This window comes from Aythya marila, assembly GCF_965140915.1.
Source record: "Aythya marila genome assembly, chromosome: 3".
Taxonomy (NCBI): Eukaryota; Metazoa; Chordata; class Aves; order Anseriformes; family Anatidae; genus Aythya; species Aythya marila.
The window spans coordinates 118,274,048-118,293,516 of NC_139044.1; the positions used below are offsets into that span (position 1 = coordinate 118,274,048).

The 19,469-nt window shown below is 55.9% G+C and overlaps 2 protein-coding genes across 6 annotated transcripts; one reads left to right on the forward strand and one right to left on the reverse strand.

Moving 5' to 3' along the window:
• Positions 1 to 1,810: 1,810 nt before the first annotated feature.
• On the forward strand, positions 1,811 to 12,357 carry LOC309876210 (techylectin-5B-like; the record flags this gene model as incomplete). The annotated part of the gene is made up of 7 exons (XM_082756214.1): positions 1,811 to 1,816; positions 2,057 to 2,551; positions 5,177 to 5,399; positions 9,216 to 9,353; positions 10,668 to 10,884; positions 11,653 to 11,848; positions 12,211 to 12,357. 7 exons carry the CDS (start codon positions 1,811 to 1,813, stop codon positions 12,355 to 12,357), a joined length of 1,422 nt encoding a protein of 473 aa, XP_082612340.1.
• A 3,612-nt stretch (positions 12,358 to 15,969) lies between these two features.
• On the reverse strand, positions 15,970 to 17,808 carry STMN4 (stathmin 4; the record flags this gene model as incomplete). Of its 5 annotated transcripts, none has more annotated exons than XM_082758104.1 (4): positions 17,718 to 17,808; positions 17,161 to 17,366; positions 16,734 to 16,925; positions 15,970 to 16,029 (listed from the first exon to the last, which is right to left on the reverse strand). In XM_082758104.1, exons 1-4 carry the CDS (start codon positions 17,797 to 17,799, stop codon positions 15,970 to 15,972), a joined length of 540 nt encoding a protein of 179 aa, XP_082614230.1. In that variant the 5' UTR covers positions 17,800 to 17,808. The 5 variants fall into 5 exon arrangements, with proteins under 5 accessions (XP_082614230.1, XP_082614231.1, XP_082614227.1 ...); XM_082758105.1 differs by having other exon boundaries at positions 17,161 to 17,369; XM_082758101.1 differs by lacking the exon at positions 15,970 to 16,029 and adding an exon at positions 16,362 to 16,508.
• Positions 17,809 to 19,469: the final 1,661 nt, after the last annotated feature.

Below are 19,469 nucleotides of genomic sequence, written 5' to 3' on the forward strand. Positions count from 1 at the left end.
GGTGAGCTCGGTGCCTGGGTTAGAGGTGGTGAGGGTAATCTGGAGGGAGAAATGGGGATGGAAACTGAGGCTCCAGGTGCTGAGCTTCCAATATTTCATCTCCCCAAGAGCCGGTGGGGGTCAGAGCACCCCGTTCCCAGGTGGGACTCGCCAGGGGCTGGGGGTATTCGTGGCCCAAGAGGTAATTTTTCCTGTATTTTCCCACTGAACAGCTGGTTCTCAGCTCTGATATCTATAATTTTAAGGGGGGACAAAATAGCCCCATTTCTCCTACCCCAAGCCAGGACCATTCCTTGCCCCGAGGAGGGAGGTTTGCACCCCTGCCTGGGAAGGGCTGGGGCCCCAATAACAGCCATAATGGGGGTAATATTGGCAGAGCAAACCCATTTTGGCCCCACACCAAGGAGATAAACACACAAACCTGGGTTGAAAAACAGCAGAGTGCAGCTCGGGGAGGCAGCGTGTGAACAAAAAGTGATTTTCGGAGCACATGGGGGTCCCTGTCCCTGCAGGGGAGGTGGGGGGGTGGGCTGGTGCTTTCTGCCCGCCTTCTCCCCGTTCATTAACAATGCAAAAAGGGCTCGGAGGGGGAGGGCTCTGCTTGCCCAGGGATGTTTTCTTTTCTGAGCTGCCCTGGGTGGTGGATGTGGACAGACACACGGACACCCAGAGGCGCCGGAGATGGGGAAATCAGCCCCGTGGAGCAACGCCGTGTCCTGAGCCAGCAGGACACCTCCCTGCTCTGCCCCCAAACCCCACAGAAACAAAGGAGACCAGTGAAAACCCTACACCTAACATCCACCTACACTTAACACCCCTCCCCTTGCAGATGCCCACTAACGAATTTCCCCCTTTTCAGGCTTTCCTCTGCTTTTGGGGGCCGTCTGAGCCGGTTCGAGCATCTCCTTTGTGGGAATCAATCTGGGAACATCATCTGGAAACTCTTCATGGAGTAAAGAAAACCCCAAAGCCAATGCTTTTGTCCAGCCTGGAAATCTCTGGTTTCAGCTCGCATTCTTATGTCAGAATGATTAGCATATTTAATTAAGCAAGCCTGTTGACATTTCTAGCTGGGTGGATGATTACTCTTCCTTCTTGCAAGGAGCAGCCAGCGTGATGGGGAGAAGGATGAAAACTGCCCGGAGGAAGGCTCATGGGATCGGGTGGGATGGGGATATGGGATGGGGATGGGATGGGGATGGGATGGGATGGGATGGGATGGGATGGGATGGGATGGGATGGGATGGGATGGGACAAAATGGGATGGGATGGGATGGGATGGGGATGGGGATGGGATGGGGGTGTCTGGGAGCAGGGAGCCGTGCCCTCAAGCCAAGACTCTGGTTTAATCCCCGCTGTGCTGATAAGGTCATGCTGGGACCTGTGCTCCTGCCTGCCGTGCGCCGTCTGGGGCCGGCGGCTCTGGGGGCCCTATTTATAGTGCGGTGAGAGGATCAGGGGGAATCAGTGCCCAGCAAACCCCGATGCTTGCCCTGCTTCCCACAGCCAGTCCCTGCTCGCTGCCTGCTGCTGGAGCACCCGGCTGGTCCTTGCCAAGGTAGGTGCTGGCACCACGGGTGCTTGGGGAGCCTCGGTGCCCTCCCACGTCCCCATCCCCATCGGGGTGGGATTGGGGTGGCTTTTGGCACGGTGGGGAGCGCCAGTGTTGGGCTGATTTCTCTAGATAAAAGGGACAAATTTATGTATTTGTCTTGTCCTGCTATCAGCCAGGTCACCGTCCCTCCATCCTGCTTGGACCTGAGCCCACCTGGGGCAACCGACCCCACAGCCATGGGGAAATTGGGCCAGGATGGAGGTGTGGGATGGAGATCTGACCCTGCCAGGGGCATCTCGGTGGTCTGGGCTCCTCATAAGGTGGGCACCATGCCCTCCATAACCCTATTTATGGCTACATCTGCCCCAAACCCATACAGAGGGGCATGGGGAGAGCCCCAAATCCATGAGCCGCTGGGGAGGCGGTGGGCAGCGCGGTGGGAGGGCTCCTTGCTCCCCTTTGTCCCCACCACCTGCATCCCTGCTCCGGCTCCTGTTCCAGGCAATTCCAGCGCGTTGGGATGTGGGCAAAACCAGCGTGGCCCCACATGGGCTCAACACCCTGCCCGAGGTGACGGAGCCACCCTTGGGGACCGTCCCCGTGCGCCCCATGGAGCTCTGCTCCAGCACCGTCCCCACCGGGGCACCTTGGCTGTCCCTCCTCTTGCTGGCGGTGCTGAGCGTCCCCTCGCTGCCGAAATCCCTTCCCGCGTCCTACGGGGACACCGAGGAGCCCCAGGAGGGCACGGGCTTGATCCAGTGCGGGGAGTACAGCAACCAGGTGCTGCCCAACGGGCGCTGCCGGATCGTGGCCACCCTGCCGCAGGGGGACGAGCAGCGGTGCCCGGATCTGTTCCGCTGCACCGACGAGGTGTCCTACTGGCTCCACGAGAACGAGGAGCGCAAGCAGCAGATCCTGGAGCTGCGGGAGCTGATCTCGGAGCTGCAGGAGGAGCTGAGGAACCACCGGCACCGCATCAAAGTCCTGGAGCTGCAGGTAAAGGGGCTGCTCTCGGTGCCTGCAGGGATGATGCAGAGGGTGATGGTGAAATGCTCAGCATTGCTCAGACCACGGGGGTTTATCCATTAAACCCCTCTTACTCTGCTGGCTCGGGAGCCTTCCAGGGCTGATCTTTCTTAGCGTGAGCTGCAAACCCCTCTGGTTTTATCCCTGTAGGAGGAGGAAGACCATCCCCAACACCTCTGAGCCTGCCTGGGATGGGTTGGGGTCGCTCACCCCTTACCCATATTGGGGTTAGAGATGAAGTTTTAGGCAGCCAGAGCTGAACCACATCTCAGGTTGACTCCTTCCCAGAGCCCTGCAGCTCCGGGCCAAGGAGGCAGAGGGACAGCAGTGCACTAGATATTTTCCATGCAGTGTTCATGCCCTTAATCCTGTCTTCCTTTCCAAGCTCTGAAACAACCCACGTAACACCCTGCCTCTTCTGTAGGGTCCCTGGGAGGCAATGGTGCTTGGTTGGACCATGGCACTGACCCTCCTCCTGCTTATACAGGTCCCTTCCCATCCTCTCTGCTCTCCCTTTTTGCCTCCCCTCTCACCCTCTTGATAATTTCTGTGTCTTCGTGCTCAGTTTTTTATCCCTTTCTCTGTTAATAGGAGTTGGGAGAACTCGTTTCTCCTCTAGGGGATCCCAGGTGAGCAGCGGGGAAGGAGCTGGGGTTGCTGCTGGGCTCTGCACCCTACAAGGATGCACCCAAGGGTCCTGGGGGGACATCCAGGTCCCCAACCCTACCCCGAGCAGTTCACACCTTGGGGACAGGGCCAGCAGTGCCCGTGCCACCAGGCTACATCTGCACTCGCAGAGGGGATGTCCCTGGGGATATCTGGGACCCCCTTGGGCCATTTGCAGGGGGTTCCAGCCCTCTGTCGGAAAGGGCCCTGAGCGATTGCTTTGAACCCAGCCTTGTTTTCAGCGGGAAGCTGCAGCAGAGACCCACAGCAATTCCTTTTTTTTGTTGTTGTTGAAAAAACACACGCTGGAATGTAAAGGGGTGGAAGAAAAGGAAAGAGAACAAAGCCTGGAGAGCTCCGCAATGCGCGCAGCCCTCTGTCCAAGCACGGGAGGGGGGAATGGCAAGAAGCGCAGCTGGATGCAGGGTGGGAAACAAGGCCTTGCAGCTGAACCAAGGAAAACAGAAGCAGAAATGGCTGCTGAGCCGGTCCCCTCCAGACCCTACAGTCACAGGGACAATTCCACCAGAAGTTTTCCCACTCTGTTGCTCTGGCCCCTTCCCAATGCCCGTGCCCAGCCTGGCAGGCTGCTTTTTCCCCACCTCCCCTTGCTGCCTCCCCGCCGTGCCCACCATCCGGCCCGGCTAGGGCTCTCCACCTCCCTTCCTCCCTCCGAGGCACTGTTGCTCCTTTAATCCGTCCCCATAAATCAGCCTCCTGCTGCTTTGCCACCAGTGCTTCTCCTGCAGCTCGATGTCAGCTCCTCCGCCCAGCACGGACATCTCTCCGAGCACCCCAGGAGCCTTTCTGAGCAGGTTCTGCCAGGTCCCAGCTCCTTTTGGGCTAACGGGGACCCCAAAATGGGGTCAGGCGAGGTGACCCCTTCTCTGCCTTGTTTCCCTCCCCACCTCCCTTATTCCACCATGGTTTGGGTGGGCAGGACCCCGCTGCGCCCCAATGGAGAAGTCCCCGATAAACCATCCCCAGTGGAGCAAAGGGATGCAGCAGGGTCTGCTGATTGAAACCAGCCTGGCCATGCTGGTTTTAATCAGCAGCAGGGGATAAAAAAAAAAGGAAAAAAAAAAAAAAAAAGGTGTCGGCTGTGGAGGAGGAGGGGATTGTCTGGGAGAGAGCATCACGGGTTTACGCGCAGGGCTGGCGTGTGGGTGCAGGCTGCTGGTGTCGGTCACGGCTTGCGGGGCAGAGCTGATTTACGGGCGAGCCAGAGACGTTGCGGGGCTGATAAGGAGAGCACCACGTCGTCACACACCCTAGTTCCCAGCCTCGTTCCCCCTGCTTGTCTATCTGCTTGGGATTTGGGGATATGGGCAGGCTCGTCCCGAGGTGATCTGGGCTTGTCGGCAGCGCCAGGCCATGCTGAAGTGGCTTTGGGAAGGATGCTGTAGGGCTGCCGGTAGTTATCGGTGCAGAAAACATCCTCTGGATGCACAAATCCCTTCCCACGGGAGGAAATCCCAACCTGAAAGCAGAATCGCTGCGGTTTTGCAGGTATTTGGGCACCTGGAGCAGGTTTGGTGTGTGCTGTTGGGGCTGGGGGTGCCCATCTCAGTGTGAGCCCCCTGCCCAGCCCGGGCACGTATCCTACATGGGATCACAGACCGTGCATCCTAAATACAGGTGGTAAAAGGGGCTGGGGCCCTGCATCCCCAGGGTTGGTACCTGAAGAGCTGGAGGTGGCATGGGGGTGGTGGTGGGGTTGGTGGATTCACCCTGAGATGCAACGAGCTGGAGGGGTTTTGGGGACAAATCCCATCTGCTCACCCTGCTCCTGCAGCACCCAGCTCACCTCTGCACGTCCCACCCGTGCCGGGGAACCCCAAAGAGGTTGTGGGTCCTGCCAGGGGCTGGGGAGGGCTGCGGGGTTTCCCCATATCCCCCCTTCTATCCCAAATTTTGCCCTGCTTGCAGCACGAGGAGGCGGCCGGCCCCAACCGCAGCCTGGAGCAGCGGGTGCAGGACCTGGAGCAGCGGTACAGCGAGGCCAGCACCCTGCAGCACATCCAGGCCACGCTGCTCTACGACATGCAGGCGCAGATCAACAACGTCTCGGTGCTGACCGACTGGGTCTGGCGCAACCCCACCTGCCTCGGCCCCGCCGACATCAGGCTGCAGGAGGAGACGCACCGGCCAGGTGATGGGGAGATGCTGGGGTGGGAAAAAAGGGTTTCGATCCTCTTTGCTTGCAGCCTGGTTTCAGCCAGACTGCCTTCCAGAGGCTCCTCGGAGAAGTGGAATATTTTCTGTGCAACCTAGGGGAGGGTCGGGTACCTTGGTGGTTTTTTTTTCTCTCCCTGGGTGGGGTGAGATGCTCGCAGGGCTCAGATTTGGCTCTGACAGCCCCGTTGGCATCGCTCCCACTGTTATTGCACCTGCAGTCAGCTGCAGGTGCCTTCCGTCTAGCTCCGGGGATTGTTTCCTCATCAGAAAAAAAATAGAAATAAAGAAAAAAAAGAAAAAGAAAAAAGAAAAAGGAAAAAAATAAAAAAGAAAAAAGAAAAAAAAAGAAAAAAGAAAAGAAAAAAGAAAAAAAAGAAAAAGAAAGAAAAAAAGAAAAAAAAAGAAAAAAGAAAAAGAAGAAAAGGAAAGAAGAAAGAAAGAAAGAAAGAAAGAAAGAAAGAAAGAAAGAAAGAAAGAAAGAAAGAAAGAAAGAAAGAAAGAAAGAAAGAAAGAAAGAAAGAAAAAGAAAGAAGGAAAGAGAGAAAGAAAGAAAGAGAGAAAGGAAGAGAGAAAGAAAGAAAGAAAGAAAGAAAGAAAGAAAGAAAGAAGGAAAGAGAGAAAGAAAGAAGGAAAGAGAGAAAGAAAGAAAGAGAGAAAGAAAGAAAGAAAGAAAGAAAGAAAGAAAGAAAGAAAGAAAGAAAGAAAGAAAGAAAGAAAGAAAGAAAGAAGAGAAGAAAAAGAAAAAGAAAAAGAAAAAGAAAAAGAAAAAGAAAAAGAAAAAGAAAAAGAAAAAGAAAAAGAAAAAGAAAAAGAAAAAGAAAAAGAAAGAAAAAGAAAAGAAAAAGAGCAAGAAATCATTTTGTCTCAAAAATTCATAATATGAAATCAGGGCTTTGGTAATACTCTTCAACTCCCCCAAACCAACAATTTTCCATTATTTCTCATACTCTAGATTTAATGAATGCATTGAAGTTTTTGCCAGTTTTTGTTTGCTTGTTTTCCTTGTTAGTCACTGAAATGTTTTATTCATTTTATTATTTTTTAGCAAACATGGGAACTTCCAATCAAAAAACGCATTTATTTTTTTTTTCCCCTGCTGTTCTGCCCCAATTTTCTGCCAAAGAATCCCCATTTATGACAACGTTCGGACCAGGGCTCGTCATAGCTGGGATCTGCAAAGCTCCACCTGGAGCTGCTGGAAGGTTTTGCAACCTGTTGGGTCTCCAGGGCCTTGGTAAGGGGGTGCTGACCCCCGTGCCCAGCCCTATTTCAAAACCCCAAAGCCTCCGGGATCCCTGGGGGCACCCCCGGAGCTCACAGCAGCACCCTGGGGATCCCAGGACTGGTCCCAGCACTCCGGTGCTGAGCAGAGGGGCAGGAGGATGTTAGGAAAGGATGAAGAGATGTTCCTCCAACCTGCCGTGCATCTGGTCTTACAAAGCCAGGGTCTTCCTTCTCCAGAAAGGAGCAGGTTCAATCAAGCACAGGAGCTGCTGATGGCTTTCACCTCCCAGCCTTGATCTGATTTGAGCTGGTGATGTCAGGGGGAAAGGCAGTTACTTCTCCTCAGGCCAACTAATGTAAGAATTTTCCCAAAAATTGCATAAGAGGGAAAGAAAGAGAGAGAGAGAGAGAGAGAGAGAGAGAGAAAGAGAAAGAGAGAAAGAGAGAGAGAAAGAGAGAGAGAAAGAGAGAGAGAAAGAGAGAGAGAGAGAAAGAAAGAAAGAAAGAAAGAGAGAAAGAAAGAGAGAAAGAAAGAAAGAGAGAAAGAAAGAGAGAAAGAAAGAGAGAAAGAAAGAGAGAAAGAAAGAAAGAAAGAAAGAAAGAGAGAAAGAAAGAAAGAAAGAAAGAAAGAAAGAAAGAAAGAAAGAAAGAGAGAAAGAAAGAGAGAAAGAGAGAAAGAAAGAGAGAAAGAGAGAAAGAGAGAAAGAGAGAAAGAGAGAAAGAAAGAGAAAAAAGAGAAAAAGAGAGAAAGAGAGAAAGAGAGAAAGAGAAAGAGAGAGAGAGAAGGAGAGAAAGAAAGAGAGAAAGAGAGAAAGAAAAAGAAAGAAAGAAAGAAAGAAAGAAAGAAAGAAAGAAAGAAAGAAAGAAAGAAAGAGAGAAAGAAAGAAAGAGAGAAAGAGAGAAAGAGAGAAAGAGAAAGAGAGAAAGAGAGAAAGAGAGAAAGAGAGAAAGAGAAAGAGAGAAAGAGAGAAAGAGAGAAAGAGAGAAAGAGAGAAAGAGAGAAAGAGAGAAAGAGAGAAAGAGAGAAAGAGAGAAAGAGAGAAAGAGAGAAAGAAAGAAAGAAAGAAAGAAAGAAAGAAAGAAAGAAAGAAAGAAAGAAAGAAAGAAAGAAAGAAAGAAAGAGAGAAAGAAAGAAAGCTCATTTGGCTGCCCGTGTCGTGGTGGAGGCAACACCAAGAGCTCCAACCCCACCTGCTGCCTTTGTGTGCTCCTCCCTGAGCACGAGCTGGGATGTTCAGGGGTGCTGGAGCTCACCTCTACACCCGTGGCAGCCCCTCCATGATTTGATGTCACCTTTTTATAATTGGATGCTGATAATTTGCTCTGCACCCAGCTGCTTCCCCCCCTGCACGCTCTGCAGCAGCCGCTTGGTGCCAGCCCCAGGGGACGTCCCCAGTGTCCCCAGCCTGTCCCCAGCCTGCAGCCACCACACGCCCCAGTTGGTGAGCCAGGATGCGGCCACCATTCAGCTGTCATTGCCCTCCCCAGCCTTATTTTCCCATCCAGAAGCTTTCATCAGCTGCCAGTCCTGCAGCCTCGGTTTGCCTCGTGGACAGGCAGACTCCTGGGCTTTCTGCTCGTCCCCTCCTGGGCCCCTGCATCTCCCAGTGACACCAGTTTGGTGTCCAGGCCACATGTGCTTCAGGCTGGCCTGGCGGGGTGAGTGGAAGGAAGGGGAGCTGCCCATGGGAGCTGTCTTTGTGCCTCTCTTCCTAAAGATGACAATCATCACACCAGGCTGCAGCCATCTCCAGGGAGACTCTTCTCACAAATTCTTCATTTTGGGTGTCTACGCGCACATGAGCTGGATTTTTAGGATATCGAGTCAAGCAGTGCATGGACTGAGCCAAGTCAGCATGGTCTTTCCACTGGGCACTCCTCGAGAACATCCAAAGCATCCCCCTAAGCCTGGAAGATGTGGGACAAGACCTACCTGGGACACCTGAGAGCCAGCCAGGATGCTCCTGGGCACCTCAGATGTCTCCGGGCACGTCTGTGCAGAGAACTCAGCCCAGCTCCTTTGGTAGGTGACGGGAGGAGAGTGCATTTCTCTCCTCTCCCACGTAAAGCCAGGATGAGCTACCCTCTGCATGAGCCTGTCTCTAGGGACACCAGCCGAGACCGCCTCTGAAGTATAGATAGCTCGTGCCAGACAAAATAAATCCCGCCTGGCACATCCCGGTTAGAAGCATCTTTAGAGTCTTCAGAACGGTTTTGATCCCCTTTCCTTGTGCGACAATGCCCGCAGCAGCCGTGTGGGAGAAGAAAAACCTTCCTCTGCCATCTGCACCATCGATCCTTTATCAGTGCATCGCAGCTTTTTGGGGTGAGGTGTAACCCAACTGACCTTCCCCAGCCACAGCACCCAAAATACGGACCCGTGCTAATGAACCTGATCGCTAATAGGCACTGCACTCGGGCAGGAAGGCAGCGTCATGCAACGTAGACGCTCTGAATTTGGGATTTTTGTCAGGCTCTGTGTTACGATAGCATGAAAATGATGTAACCCTAACACTTTTTTCTTTTTTTTGTGTACCAAATGTCGCATTTCTCTGCTTTCTTGCAGAGATGAAGCACGCCAGGAACTGCCCCATCGACTGTGCTTCTGTTTACTACAACGGGCTCCGGCGGTCGGGGGTCTACAGCATCATGCCCTCCATCGGAGGGATGCCTATCGAGGTGCTGTGCGAGATGGACACCGAAGGTACTGAGGGACCTACACCATCTGCCAGGAGAGCTCTGGGTGGGAGATGTGTCCCTGCGAGCTGTCTCCTAGCTGAGGGTTACAGCCTCTCTGCTGGCTAAAGAAAGGGAAATTTGGATAAAGAGTTCAAACCAGGCATTATGGCTGGGACTCAGTTGTCTAAATGCAGGCATTTAGGGCTCTTTGGGATCTCCTCACATACCCAAGGTATTTGCAAAGATCTAGTGGATACCACACAGGGCTTTGGGAAAAAGAAGCCCTTCTGGAGGAGGGGGTTCCTGGAGCATCTCTGGGCAGCAGAGAGCAATCCCTAACAGTAGCTGTGCTGAAGTGAGAGGGGAGAGCCTGCCCAGAGATATTTTGGGGTGTAAAAGTGGGAGCAGATGACCACCCGGACCTTTGCTGTCTAAATATCCATACACAACGCATCATCCCTAGGCACAGACTTACTAACAAAATCAGTTTGTGAGGCCCAGATTTGGGAAGAACGACGCCAATTGTCAGGGAACCGCGGTGGGCTGTCAGCTCCTTGCCCCATGGGTCTGCTCCTGCCGGGATGGACGTGTCACATTAACACATCCTGAGATGGAGGAAGGGGTTGGCTGCCCACAGGCAGGCTTCTTCCCTACATTGAAGGTTGGCCCAAAAGATCTACAGGTGATGGCAGCTTGTGGACACGAGCACTCATTAAGAAACGGGCTGTTCAGGCAGTGTGGTTATGGCATTACTATTATTTGCATGACCATTGTCACAGTCTTGGACACTGCCGAGTGACAGCCTGTACAAACAGCAAATAAAAACATGTCCCCAGTCCCCTCCTCAGTCTTACAGTTTCGGAATAAAATGAGAAAGAGGGATTCAGACAGATGGGAGAGCAGATGGAGACTGTGAGACAATGCTGGAAGAGAGCTCGTGTGCCTCTGTGGTGCTGCGGGAACAGTACATAACAATCTCCAAACTCCAGGATCTCCAGTTCGTTCCAGTCCCAAAACGTTTGCCTCCCCCGGAGCACCACCGTACTCATTTAAAGCCACCTGAAGGTCTGCAATGAACCCCTGGCAGCCGGCAGGAGAACATCATCACCAGCAGACATGGGAGAGGTGGCACCCCCTTTCCCTGAGCTGCGCTGGGCACCAGGTTTGATCCCTGTAAACCAGCTCACGCTGTGCTTTGCCACTTGGTCAGAAGGGGGCAGGACAAGGAGACACCTTCCTGAGCTGGAGATGGACCCTCAGAGGTGACACCACACCGTGTGAAGGCGTTGGGACTCACGGACGTTCCCTCCAGACTCCCCTTTTCCATTCTGTCCTGCAGGTGGGGGCTGGACGGTCATCCAGAGGCGTCAGGACGGCTCGGTTGACTTCAATCGGACCTGGAACGAGTACAAGGAAGGCTTTGGGGACCTCAGCGGCGAGTTCTGGCTGGGCAATGAGAACATCCACAAGATAACCAGCCAAGGGGACTACTCGCTGCGTATCGACCTGGAGGACTGGAACAACAAGCACAAGCACGCCTTCTACCAGGTCTTCAGGTAGGAGCTGGAGTGGTCTCCACTGATTCTTGGCGTTTTATTATCCATAACACATCAGCCACGTCCTTTATTAAGCAGGGATGGCCAGGTCTGTCTAGACAGTCCCAGATGAACTCTTTCCTTTTCTCTGCTGGAAATGTTTGTGGGTGACCGTGGAGTAACCTGCCTGGGAGGATGTGCAGGGTAGCACTGCATGTTTGAAGCTTTGGGGCTTAAGGTAGACCCCCAAACTGCTGAAACTACCTTAAAACAGAACAAAACAAACAAAAACACAAAAAAATATGTAGCTTGAAAGTACCTTGGAGCATCTTCTGCCAGCAAACGTGCTCTGAATGGTCACCCCGATTTTTTTTTTTTCTCATCAGATGCCATGTGCAACAGCAGTCACCTTCAACCTTTGCTAGCCCAGGGGGCAAATTACTAATTAGCTTGGTCAAGGTGAAGGGCAGGATGCTTGCTCTCTGGAGGAGAGGCAGAACTGTGTAATCAGAGGGTTTGTCTTGCCAAAGCTGCCTCAGCTCTTTGTTGTGGTTGTAGAGTCACGGTCTGCCTGGCTCAGACCTAAAGCAAGTGCCCTGAGTCATGACAAAAACATCCCATAGAAGGGGGAAATCCATCGGCTTTGGCTCTTCGAGGTGATGAATCACAACAGGGAGCCTGGGCAGAGCAGCCCGATGATTGCTAGGTGCCCACACCAGGAATGCAGTCCCCAAACTGGAGAGTAGGCTCGGACGCTCCCCTTTTAAATAGTTTCCCCTTTGCTGGCAGCATCGAGGACGAGGCCAACTACTACCGCCTGCACGTGGACGGGTTCAGCGGGACGGTGGAGGACTCCTTCGCCTGGTACCACAACAAGAGGAGCTTCAGCACGCCCGATTCGGGAAACATCTGTGCCGAGATCTCCCACGGGGGCTGGTGGTACCACCAGTGCTTCTTCTCCAACCTCAACGGGGTGTACTACAAGGTAAAGGGGGGGAAAGGGACACAGGGGTGGCACTCAAGGACTGGGGACAGTGTCCTCACATCCCTGCAATCCTTCCTGGCTTGGCCAACCTCTGCTCTTGGAGCAGGGCTCAAGGGAGTGCTGGCACCAGGGCAGCCCAGCCCTTTCGGTGCCGGGGATCAGACACAAGCATCAAGCCACCTCTTCACGCTGTGTTTTGGGGCCGTTTGGTGGTGACTCATGCAGCCTGAGATGCCACCTCCACTGGGACCATCTGAAATATGTTGAGCTTTACGTGCCCTTCCCACTGTGTCGCTGCGGTGTTTGAGTGATCAATTTTCTGACACCTCCGTGCGTTTCCCATCCTTCTTTCTGCACCACAGGGCGGCCGATACTCCATTAAAAACCGAAAGATCCTGGGCCCTGATGGCATCGTGTGGTACTCGTGGAAGGACACGGACTACTACTCCCTGAGGAAGGTGGTCATGATGATCCGGCCACGCACCTTCCGTCCCCACCTCTCCCCGTGAAGCAGCCCCGGGCCTTCTTCCATTCGCCCACTTCTGGGAACAGAAGTGTGTGGAAATAACTCCTCGGGAGCAAAAACTGAGCCTGGGGGTCCCTGATGGACTGAGCCACCATCCTTCTTGCTGCCTGTGGGCCTCGGAGAGAGCTGAACCACCCGCGGGAGCATGGAGGCCTTCAGCGGTGCTGGGGTGGTGAAAGCTCTCCTCACGCCATGGAGGTGGGCCATGAGGATGGCCTTGCGAAGACGAGCATGGGGCAGTTTTTCACAGCAGTTCTTGGCAGTATTTTTTTTTGGCAGCACTTCTTGGCAGGATTGGGCTTCCCCAAGGCCTGAGCCCCAACCCGGGTGCTGGCTTGGGGTGGTCTGAGGCCGCAGCTTGTGTTGAGGGGAGATGTCGAGCGCTCTGGATGTGAAGCCAAGAGTAAATTCAGACCAGCAATCCTGCATGTATTTTCTACAGCTCTTGGCTTGGTGTTCACATTACTGTGTGTGTATTTAGCACTGGAGGTCCAGCGCTTCAACCCAGGGATGTCCTGGGGTGGCTGCAAGGTGCTGAGATGGCCCTGGGGAGAGCAGGGAGAGCCAACGTCGCTGCCCAAACCTCATCGTGGGCAAAAGAGGAGGAAGATCCGCAGTGGTCCTTGCTTCTCTGGCAGGGATTGTGTAGCTGCAATAATTATGCCCCAAATAAAAGGATTTAAAAATCAAAATGCTGAAGATTTTCCGTTTTTCCATCGCGTTTTCATCTCTCAGGCCTTTCTCTGGCAAAGAACTGATGAATTTTCTATCCACCTTAGGCGTGGTCTGCAGGAATGATTAGACATGATTTTAAGTCTTGTTTTACTGCCTTGTTCTAGATAAAGAGGACTTGTTGTTGCTTTCCTTTAATTTCTGTAGGGTTTTTCCATCTGTAGTTGTAGCTAGAGCCCCTCTTTTTTCTCCCGACCTCGCCTCCTTGCAGGATCAAGAGATGGAGCCCACGGCCATGCTGCGGCTGGTGATGAATTTTTAATCAGATTACCTTTTTTTTCCTGCTTCATTTGGGCGGAAGAGTTCAAAGAGGGTTCAGGGAAGGGGAATGGCAGCTGTGCTACAGGTTAACAGCAAGGGGAGAAAAATGAGCTCCCCGAGCCTCACTGGGTCGTTGTCCATGCTCATCGGGAGCTGAGACCTGGTGAAGATCTAAGCTGCAGGTGGTTACGGGTGGGATAACCTGGGATGCTGCACCAGGAGCCTGGACACGGTCAGGTTTTTGGGGTGGTTTGGGGGTTTTTGGCTGCTCCTCCAAGCAGCCTCCTCCTGGCTGTGCCCTCGCTGCCACCTTCTTCCCCTCGGTGCCCCCTTTTTTCTCCTCCCTTGCCACCCACTGGCTTCTCCCCAGGGCGAGCTCTGCTCTCCTGGCTCTGCTCTCTGTTTCTCTGCCACCCTCCTCAAAGCTTTTGGGCGCTTTCCAAGACTCCTCAGAGGAAGCTCCCTCGGTTTCTCCCTGTTTCCTTCCTCCCCAGCCCAGCATGGGTGCCTCTTTCCATTGTGCCATGGTTCCTCCAGCCCTTCGGGCCCCACGGTGCACACGCTGTTGTAGGCTGCGGCCCAGGGCCCTGGGGGAGAACAATATATTGCGTTACCCTTTGTTTATTAAAATAAAACGGACTGAGAGGAGCAGCATTTTGTTTCCTGTGGGTTTACCCAGCTCCTCCAACTCTGCCGATGGTCGGCCTCGAGATTCCTGCTGGTGTCATCCGCTCAAGATTTATGCCTTCTGCCCACTCTCCGAGCCTGTGGCCTTTCCTCACTTCTTGCGTTTTAACAAAACCTTCTGCAGCCCCCAGCTCCTCTCCCACGTGGCGTTTGGGGGTTTGGTAACGCGCAGCCCACCATTTTGTGTGGCCACAGTGAGCTCCACACCGCTGACTCCATCTCCTTTTCTACGTGGCACCCCACGTTGCTGTCGCATTTGGGTGTGATGGGACCCCCTGGGCACAATCTCTGCTTTCCCATGAAGGTCTGGACCCCCCCAGGGACCCCACCAAGGACTCGCTTGGCCCAGGAGGAGTGGAAATTTGGATACTTTGGGAAGCTGGTCCTAAATTTTGGTGCCACCATCTTTCAGGGTGAGCAGAGGCAGGGGAGGAATTGGTGCTGCTTCCTCCGTAGGGCTGGGGAAGCAGAACTCCCCCCCGCTCTCCTGACACTGGAGATGTGAAGTTTTGCTCCACGGATGGACCAAAGGGGGTGATCTGGCCTCAATATAGACCTTAGCACGTTTCCATCCTCCCCCCGCCCAAAAACCACACACAGGAGACACTGCACCGCCCATGAGAAAACAAAAGAAATGCCAAGGCAGTTTATTTACAACCATAGTATACAAAAAAAAGGACAGCTCGTGCCACAGCTAGAACAGCCCCCTCCATCTCCTTCACCCGCCGCCTTCTCCCACGCTCCAGATTTTGGCAGCCCCTCCAGGGGCTGGTCCCCCCCTCCAAGCCCCCGGGGTCGGGGCGAGCATCTCATGGCACAATGAGAGACACGGCTCCCTCTGGACCTGAATCAGTGCTTGTAAAAACCTTCTCTGGCTGTAGAGGAGACCGAGACCTTGGTTTGCATCAGGGTTAGAGATGCCAGGGCCTGGTGGTACTGGGACCATTGCCTGCTGGCAACTGGGAGAGGAGGGGATGAACCCCCCGGGGCAGAAAGCAGAGTCTCCGATGTCTCCTGCTGGGAAGGAAGGACTCCCTGCCCTGCTCACCCTCCCTGGAGGCACAGATCTCCCTCCCCAAAACACCTCCTGGGGGGCACGGCTTGGGACAAGGCAGCAGCGGGGTGCCACGCTGCCTCTCGCCCTGGAGTCACTCTGGAGCAGAAAAAGGGATTTTTGTCCAAGAGCTACTGAGAAGATTGGGAGATTTCTTACAAAAAAAAACCCCAAGCAGCTCTTTGGGGTCTTTCGGTGTCACCCTGAACAGGATCCTCAGCATCTCCTACAGCCGGGTGAAGCCTTTGGAGCAAGCGAGTCTCGCTCTGACCACCTCCAGCGAGGGGTCTCCTCTCCCCCTTCCCCAAAGCGGTGCCGTAAGGTTTAGGGTCCAGTAACACCCACCCTGGCTAAGACCCCGGAGCCGAGATGGGATGAAAGGAGCGGGGGGTCACCAAGAGATGCCGCTGCCCATCGATGGCCAGGAGCCCGCCGGGGCAGGACGGAGCCGGAGAACCGCAGCTGGAGGGGGGCGCGCACCCGCCCGCCTGCCCAGCACCAAACGAAAGTCACACACGACGCACATTTCCCCCATTCCCTCCCCACCCTCTCCATCCCCGGGGCCACCTCCTCCTCTTCGCCAGCTCCAAGGCTGGCTCCTTCCAACCTCTGTGGTGGGCGGCACGCTGGACCCCAAATCCGGGGCGCGCACCCCAAATCCGGGGAGGCGCGCGCCCGCCCGCCCACCCATCCGCTCGCCTCCCTCCCCACCCTCCCCGAAACGACTAGGATGGCTTCACTGGTCAACTCTGTACATTCACAAACAAAGAAAGCAGAGGAACGTCCCCTTTCCACCGGCCGGCCTCGCGCTGCGGCAGCCTCCGCCACCTCCCCGGAGCTGTCAGTCCAAGCATCGCCTCTTTACCTGGAGGCCTCTTCCTTGAGCTCCTTGTTTTTCCTCACTTCTTCTGCGTGTTTGTCCTGTGGGGGGAGGGTTTGGGGGGGGGGGGTGGGAGGGAAGGGGGGAGACGCGTTAGCTCGCCGGGCTTCGGGCCCCACGGGCGGGCCAGCGGCTTCGGAGGGGTTCGAAGGCACCGAGGGCGTTCGCGAGGCCAGGTTCGTCCCCGGAGGGACAGCGGTGGGTCAACTGCGTCCTCTCCTCCCCGGGTTTTAAGAGGGTTTTAAGGACCGTGGAGGCACTCGGGGACAGGCTGAAAGATTGTCCTCGCCCTCTATCTAGGAGGTAGACGTCAGCCAGACAAGGCGGAGCGGGAACCCCAAAAGGAGATGGGGCGAGCTCGGATTGTCCGTCATTATCTCGTGCTCTCTGCCTCTGCCCCAGGGCTGGCCGAGGCGTTTGGAGAAGGGCACTGGGCGAGCTCCTTGCAGAAGGGATGTTTTGGAGGGAGCTGGAGGTGGTGAGGGTGGTGGGACCTTCCGTGCTGAGGCTGGGAGCAGACCTGCTTCGGGGGAGAGAGAAGAGGTCTGCACACAGCGGCGGCACGGCAGCACGGACACGCCAGGCCCGCTGGGGTCACCCCCGCCCCGGTGGGACCTGGATTTTGGCTAACAACCCCCCTTCGGCGGTGTCCCCAGGGGGTCGTGCCACCCCACAAGCCATGCGGGGTGCCCGGATGGGTGTCCCAGTGCTTCCCCTTCCCCTTCCAACCCCGCCGGGGTCTCACCTTCTCCTGCAAGCGCTCCAGCATGGCCGCGAGGTGCGCCTCGCGGTTCTCCTTGTTGGACTCCATCTTCTGCGCCAGCTTCTCTTTGGCCATTTTGATGAAGTTGTTGTTCTCCTCGATGGCCTTCTGGATGACCTCCCGCTCGTGCTCCCGCTTCTCCGCCAGGTGCTTCAGCAGCTCGGCCTCCTGGTACTGCGGGGGGCAAAGGGGGCACCGTGGCCGTGGGCACCGTGGCCACCACGAGCACCACAGGGACCACAAGGACCACAGGGACCACAGGGACCACGGGTTCCTTCCCCCCCCGATGCCACCACCCCCTCCAAACTCAGCGATGTCCCCCCGCGGTGGCCGTGCCATGGGCACGAGGCTGCGTCCCCGTGTCACCTCCCCCGGGGTGCGCTCCCGCGGGCGCCACCTCCGCACCCACCTTCCTCCTCTCCTCCGCCGCCTCCAGCTTCTTCTGGATCTCCTCCAAGGAGGGGTCGCGCCGCCGGGGCAGGGAGGCGTTGAATTCGGGGATGCCGTCGAAGGAGGGGGGCTTCAGGATCACCTCGAAGGACTGCCCCGAGGTGCGCTTGTTGAGCTCGATGACTTCCATGTCGGAGATGACGCACCAGGTGAGGTCGACGGTGTCTGCTGGGAGAGGGGCAAGGGCTGACTGCTGGCACGGGTGCCTCCCAAATCCTCCCACGTCATGGGGGATGAAGGGATGGGGGGCAGCTAGCTGGGGGTCCCGGGGGGTGAAGGGAGCTCAGCCCTTAAGCTGAGGGGGTCTGGAGAGGAGAAGGTTTTGGGGAGACCCCCCCCAAGCGCCCTGACAAGGGGGCTTTCGAGAAATATGGAAAGATTTTTGAGCTTGTAGTGCCAGGAGGAGGCACGATAGTTGAAACTTGAAATAGGGTCGATTTGGATTGGCTTTAAGGAAGAAAATTCACTGGGGGCATCCCAGAGAAGCTGTGGGTGCCCTGACACGGGGGCTCCTACCTTCATAGGTGTACGCCGGTTTGTTCAGGGGGTCCGAGAGGAAGCAGGAGCAGAACAAGGAGACGAGAGGCAGCTCCTTCATCTTCTCTTTGTAAGCTGGGGAGAGAAGTGTGGGAGTGGGGTCAGCGGGTTGGGGTCCTGCCCGGCGTTGGGCAGGGGCTGCCGTGTGCTGGGGACGGGCTGGGATAGGGCTGGCAAGGTCTGCTAGGTTACAGCAGGGTGATGCAAGGTGAGCAAAGACACCGTGCAGTGGGGAAACTGAGGCACGCAATGATGGGGGTGCCTTTAAAAGAGGGGTTTCGCCTGTCCTGGTGCACGAACCACACGCACACCCCGTTGGATGGCACCCCCGGGGGGCTGTGTGCACCCCAAAGCAGGGGTCAGCTTGGGATGTCAGCCATCCCCGGGGCTTTTTGGGTGGGTGAGGGGTTTGGGGGGGTGCCCCAGTGTGTGTGGGGGGGTGTCAGAGGTGGGGGCACGCAGCCCTGTCCCCGTGGGACCCCACAGTGGTTGCGTACCAGCCAGAGTCATGGCGCGGCGATCCTCGGGCGTCTGCAGAGAGAGCAATCCTGGGGGCTGGGGGGGGGCAAAAAAAAAAGGCAGGATGAGTGCTGGGGGGGCTGGGGGCTTCACCCGGCCCTAATATCCCACTGAGGGGGGGGGTAGGTGCACACACACGGCCTCGTGGGCAGGGATTTTGGGTGGGAGGATGGGGGTGTGATGCGGAGGGGGCACGGGGACAGGGCGGTGCGAGGGGACACCGATGGGCGCATACTGGTGGGAGGTGATGGGGACATACTGGTGCGACGGGCGCATACTGGTGTGAGGTGATGGGGACATACTGGTGCGAGGTGATGGGCGCATACTGGTGCGATGGGCACATACTGGTGCGAGGTGATGGGGACACACGGGTGGGGTGCGATGGCAGCAGCCGGCACCGTGCTTCGGGGACACGCAGCCCTTCCCCATCCCACACCCGCACGTCCCACGCGCGTGCACGTGCGTGGCCGTGCCGGGAGCAGCGTGCACTTGCACACCCACCCCCGCAGACCCCACCCCACAAAAAAAAAAAAAAAAAAGTGCACCCCCTTTTGCACGGCCTCTGCTGGGGCGCGAGCTGCAAGACCGCCCGTGCCGCCACCCCATAAAACGGGGACCCAAATCCGCGCCTTCCAGCAACCTCCCCGCGGGCATCCCGGGGCAAAGAGGCTCTGGGGGGGTCTATGGGGGCCCCCCCAGCCGCAGCACGCCCCGATCCATCCTGTGGGATCCCCCAAAATCCCGGCACCCCCCCCCCTTCTTGCATCGCCTCTGCGTTTTCCAAGCAACCTGCCGCCGCGTGGGGGAGGAAAAAAAGGGACAAAACGAGGTGGCAGCCTGCAGGGACACCTCCCTGGAGACACCCCCTTCTTTTTTAGCGACCCCCCCGGGGGGGGTGAGACCCCTCTGAGGGCTTTCCCAAAGGGTTTTGCCTTTAAAACCCTTTTTTTTTTGGCTCCTGTGAGGCGTGGAGGCGAGGCAGGGTGGGGATTCTCTGGTGGCTCGTGTGCCCGCACGAGGCTGTGCACGGGGATCTGGCGGCGCCTGGAAGCTTTCTCCCCCCTCCTCGCGTTCCCACCCCAAATCCTCCTTTTCCCTGGGCTTGCGTGGGGGAGCTCGGAGGAATTTGGGGCTCCAGAAGCCCTCCTGGCACCCCTCCCGTGCTGGCTGGAGGATAAAACCCAACATTTTTCCCCCCCCTATCGAGGTCGG